This window comes from Dipteris shenzhenensis, chromosome 4 (genome assembly GCF_047967505.1).
Source record: "Dipteris shenzhenensis isolate YYH24624 ecotype China chromosome 4, Dip_SZ_1.0, whole genome shotgun sequence".
NCBI lineage: Eukaryota > Viridiplantae > Streptophyta > Polypodiopsida > Gleicheniales > Dipteridaceae > Dipteris > Dipteris shenzhenensis.
The window spans coordinates 61,309,787-61,314,261 of NC_141599.1; the positions used below are offsets into that span (position 1 = coordinate 61,309,787).

The following is a 4,475-nucleotide window of genomic DNA, read 5'->3' on the forward strand; positions in this document are numbered from 1 at the left end:
AAAATAAGCAAAAATTTATGTAGTAGTTATTGGTCTATTTTCCTTTCACTTTTCTTACTAAAAGATGTTTGATTTATTTCAAAGGAGGGAAAATAATTATTTAGCACTCCTAAATGCTGAAATTTGACATCAATTTCCTTCTTCATGTCTGCACCGATCAAGCTGCTAGTATATATAAAATTTCAATCTTGTTTACTTACGTGACCTACCTATTTATCGTGGCTCAACCTGTGAGAGGGAGGCTACGGCATTTGATAAATCACCGGATTCAGCTGCACCAGGTAGCTGAGTCGCAACTGAAAAAGCTGGTTCGGTTGGTACCTCCAGAATTTCGGTTTCCCCAGTCAACATTTGTACAACATGAGACATTCTCGGTCTCAATCCAGCGGCAGCTTGGATACACAAGAGCGAAACATGAACCACGCGTATCAGTTCATCCTTACTATAATTGTCCCCGAGCTTCGGATCCACCAGGTCTGTTAGTCGCTGTTCTTCGTACAATCCCCACACCTGAATATTCACAGTAACGAGAGATTATACCGTGTTGCACAATATTGCACTTTTAACTGCGCATTTAAGAAAATCTGCTTCCAGGGCGTTAGCAATATTGTATATTTCTACAATCTTACTAGTCTTCATGATGCTCCCAAAGCCAAGTCTCCGAAACACGTACCCACTGCAGAAGAAGTTGCCGTTCTAGTGGTTGGCCTAGATCAATGTTTCTTCTCCCGCTAATAATCTCAAGAGTGACTACTCCGAAACTAAAAACATCAGCTTTCTCTGTAAGTTGTCCATTCATGACATATTCAGGAGCAAGATATCCTCTGCATCGTGAAATACAACGGAATCCACTGATCAGTCCATGCTTTCACATTTGCTTGGCCTCAGTTCTGAAGGTCAGAATGGGCATCTTTAATGCTAACATTAATGTCAATTCAGGCTTTAGCTTCGAAGTAGTACTTACAAGGTTCCTGCTACCATTGTGCTCACATGGGTCTGATCGCTAGAGAAAAGTCTGGCAAGACCAAAGTCTGCGAGTTTTGGGCTGAAATAATCGTCCAAAAGAATGTTGCTGGCTTTGATATCCCTATGGATGATACGGATCTGGGAGTCTTCATGTAAGTAGACGAGTCCCCGAGCTGTCCCACTAATTATCTCTTGCCGTGTTGCCCACCCCCGAGTTTCTCCTACGTCGGCAATATCTAGCGAACAAGAGAACCGCGCATTATTGAGTTGCATGCCATTGGATACATGATAATCGTCTCTTTGGCACAACATGAAGCTTACAATCAACACATCACTTCCAAAGCTTACCAAACAAGAACTTGTCGAGACTTTGTTTAGGAAGATACTCAAAGACTAAAAGCCTTTCATTCCCTTCCACACAACAGCCCAAAAGCTTTATTAGGTTCTTATGTCGCATGTTTATCAACAAATTGACCTCGTTCATAAACTCATGCTTTCCTCGGTGTCTCGCCGAGAGCAGTTTCTTTACTGCTGCATCTCTTCCATCCTCTAGAATTCCCTGGCATTGGGATAAAGTCAATGTTAATGTATCGGCAGGCTCCATATGATAGTCAGATTGCTACATACATTTTGCAAATGCCTGAGCAATAATATTACGATGGCAAAAGGTAATCTGTCGTATGCAGAACACGTTATACACATGAGCAAATTGAACGTCAGCTGTTACACAGCTAGCTCGAGATGCTGCCACACTACCTTGTACACAGCACCAAATCCACCCTCCCCAAGCTTATTATCGGAATGGAAATTCCTGGTTGCCAATTTTAACTCATCGAATGAGAATAAGACTGCTTTCTGGGCTTGTAATTGGTCCCCTTCGTTGAAGCCTACAATATTAACACATGTTGAAAAGCATAGAAATTGTAAACACTTCACTTGACATGGAGCAATATCAGCTGAGGGTACGTCGTGAGTGCACGTGTACGCGCGTGTCCTTCGAGTTTATTTACCCAAAGTTTTATTTTGGAACGGTTTTAATCAAGTGTGTTTGTGCATGGATGCTCGTATACTGCGGATCCAAAAGTAGATCTAGAAACGATTCAGCCAGACAGCTCATTCTTTCAGCTCCAAATAGCTCACCTCTTGTCCTTTTTCGGATCTGAAATCTGGCGATTGCTGCAAAGACACACACCATTAGCATGGTGAGAAAGAAAGCAGCAGCCAATGTAGAGCCAATAATGGCTGCTTTGGAAGATGCCCGGCGGCCTGCATTAGCAATATGGGATATCTTAACATCTTATTGAATGCCTGCACAGGCATGGCTAGGGGAAAAGAAATTAGGCCAACAGCAGTAGGATTTCTAAGAAGCGCCTGTGGTGACTGAAACCACGTTGAATACCTGACCTCTTAAGCTCCGTCCAAAACTCAGGCGACGGAGCAGGAGAAGAGGTTGTGCTATTGACAACGGGGAAGAAAGGGAATAGGTCGAAGCGATAGTAACAACTTCCTGCAAAAATCCGCGCTCCCAACGCGTTGGAACAGTCGGAAGGCTTGATGTACATATCGGAAATGCCCTGCAAGCACGTCGAGCAATCTCTCGGGGATAGGTACTCGTAGCATTGAGCGAGTGCATATACACCTCCTGTAATGGACGGGGAGTAAGTTGCAAAGCCCCTGTTCCCAGGCGCTGCGTCGAACACGCTCTTAAGAGCGGAAGCCACAGCCTGGATAAAGGCAAAATCAGCATTTTGATTGACGTTGCAGATGTGATGAATCTCTGTGGACTCAACGTCTGTGAAGAAAGACCGATTCTCGTAACGAAGGTAGCAGTCATCGAGCTGGATACGGGCGTGGGTGGAGTTGGGGCAAAGGCGGCCAGAAAGGAGAGTTTGAACGAGATCGGAAACACACTGGGAGCAATTTCCAAGAGCTTGGGATTGAGTACATTGGAAGAAGCCAAAGGTGGTGAAGCGATGAGAGGAGGCGGAGCTATTGGCGAAGGAAACTGAGGAGACAGCGATGGCGAGATGGGTGAGGACGAGGCTCAAGGAAAGGTCGGTGTTGGAGTCGAGGTGGTGTATGGAAGGTCCGCAGAACGTATAGTCGATGGGACTTAAAGCATTGCACAGCTCCCCCACATCGCTGCACAAGAAGCACACTGCAACTGCACTAGCCAACAACGTCCTTTGCCTCATGCCCTCCATGGCCTCTCCTCCTCTATATATAAAGGGTGTTTAGAGAGTAAGCCCATAGTGGGCATGCCCAAGGATCATGGACACCCATAGGATCATGGACACCCATGTCTAGCCCACGGCTCAAATGCATTCAATGAACCATGGGCGAGCATGGACAATAGTCTGTAAATATGCTAAGATAAAGGGGCTAGTAAAAGGACGGGTACCTTTCAAATGCAGCTGCCCTTTGCTCTATACGACTAGCTTAACACCACCCGATGGTCAACTTTTGTAAGGAGCTACCATTTATTACACCAATGTTTGATTGGTGTAGTGGATGGAGAAGATTCTACACGTTAATCGATGTGGATTCAATCACTACTCAGCTCACTTCATGGCAAAAGATTTTCAACTACCCATGGAGTGGGCGGTCTTCACATAGCAGCCACAACCCTTTCTGTTAGTGTCCGAGCCTGTCCCTCCTATTAGCCCAAGTAAAACATCAACCCTTCACACCACCCTTTGGAGGATGGTCGGGGAGGTGGTGTGAGCCCTCCCTTTGAGAAGACCTAATAAAAAGGCATGAAAAAGAATAAAAAATCCTTATAAGTCAAGCTCTTCTAGAAAGTTGAGTTAGTCAACATGTGGCACAATACCAACCCACCAAGGCCTTTGGTATTGAGTTGAGGTTTTCCACCAAGCTAATTTTTTTTTCTCTTTTTCTTCAACAAAGATATATTCTCCCTCTAAGGTTGTCCATGCATGCATTTATATTTTGAAAAAATTTAAAAAATCAATAGACTCAACTCCTTACACTATTAAAAGGTTAGGTGTGCATAGTACTAGACCCTTTACCCTTGCATTCCTATCTCGCCTTTTAAATCAACTTCATGGAGTTGGTACTCTTGCACCCTCTCCTCACATGACTTTTCTCCAATCACCCATGCTCACGAATCACTCATGACCATTCAGATTTAGGTCTTAAGCAAAGCACTGAGTGACCTGCAATTTGGAGTCTAGCCAAATTATGATTCTAGGTTGTTTATTCTAATGGCTCTCATCAAAGCTTTGTCAACGTTGAAAATAGATGGTTGAAACAATCGAAGGGTAAAACATCACTAGATGAGCAAGAATCTATAAATGAAAATTATCGATCTATACAAATCTTTTTCTTTTTGCTCAACAACAACAACTAAAATTGGTTTCTTAAGAATCTTGCTTCCCTTTAGGTGCATGTATATATATTGGTGGATCTACCCTAAGTAACTATCATCTCTCATCTTACCTAACTTCCTCATTATTAAAAGCTTTGCCCATGTAACTAGCACAAAATTA

General features: G+C 43.6%; 1 protein-coding gene across 1 annotated transcript; it reads right to left on the reverse strand.

Moving 5' to 3' along the window:
- Nucleotides 1-213: 213 nt before the first annotated feature.
- On the reverse strand, nt 214-3,170 carry LOC147903140 (putative cysteine-rich receptor-like protein kinase 16). The gene is made up of 7 exons (XM_087374007.1): nt 2,366-3,170; nt 2,107-2,232; nt 1,723-1,853; nt 1,315-1,525; nt 965-1,202; nt 674-824; nt 214-510 (listed from the first exon to the last, which is right to left on the reverse strand). Exons 1-7 carry the CDS (start codon nt 3,168-3,170, stop codon nt 214-216), a joined length of 1,959 nt encoding a protein of 652 aa, XP_087230133.1.
- Nucleotides 3,171-4,475: the final 1,305 nt, after the last annotated feature.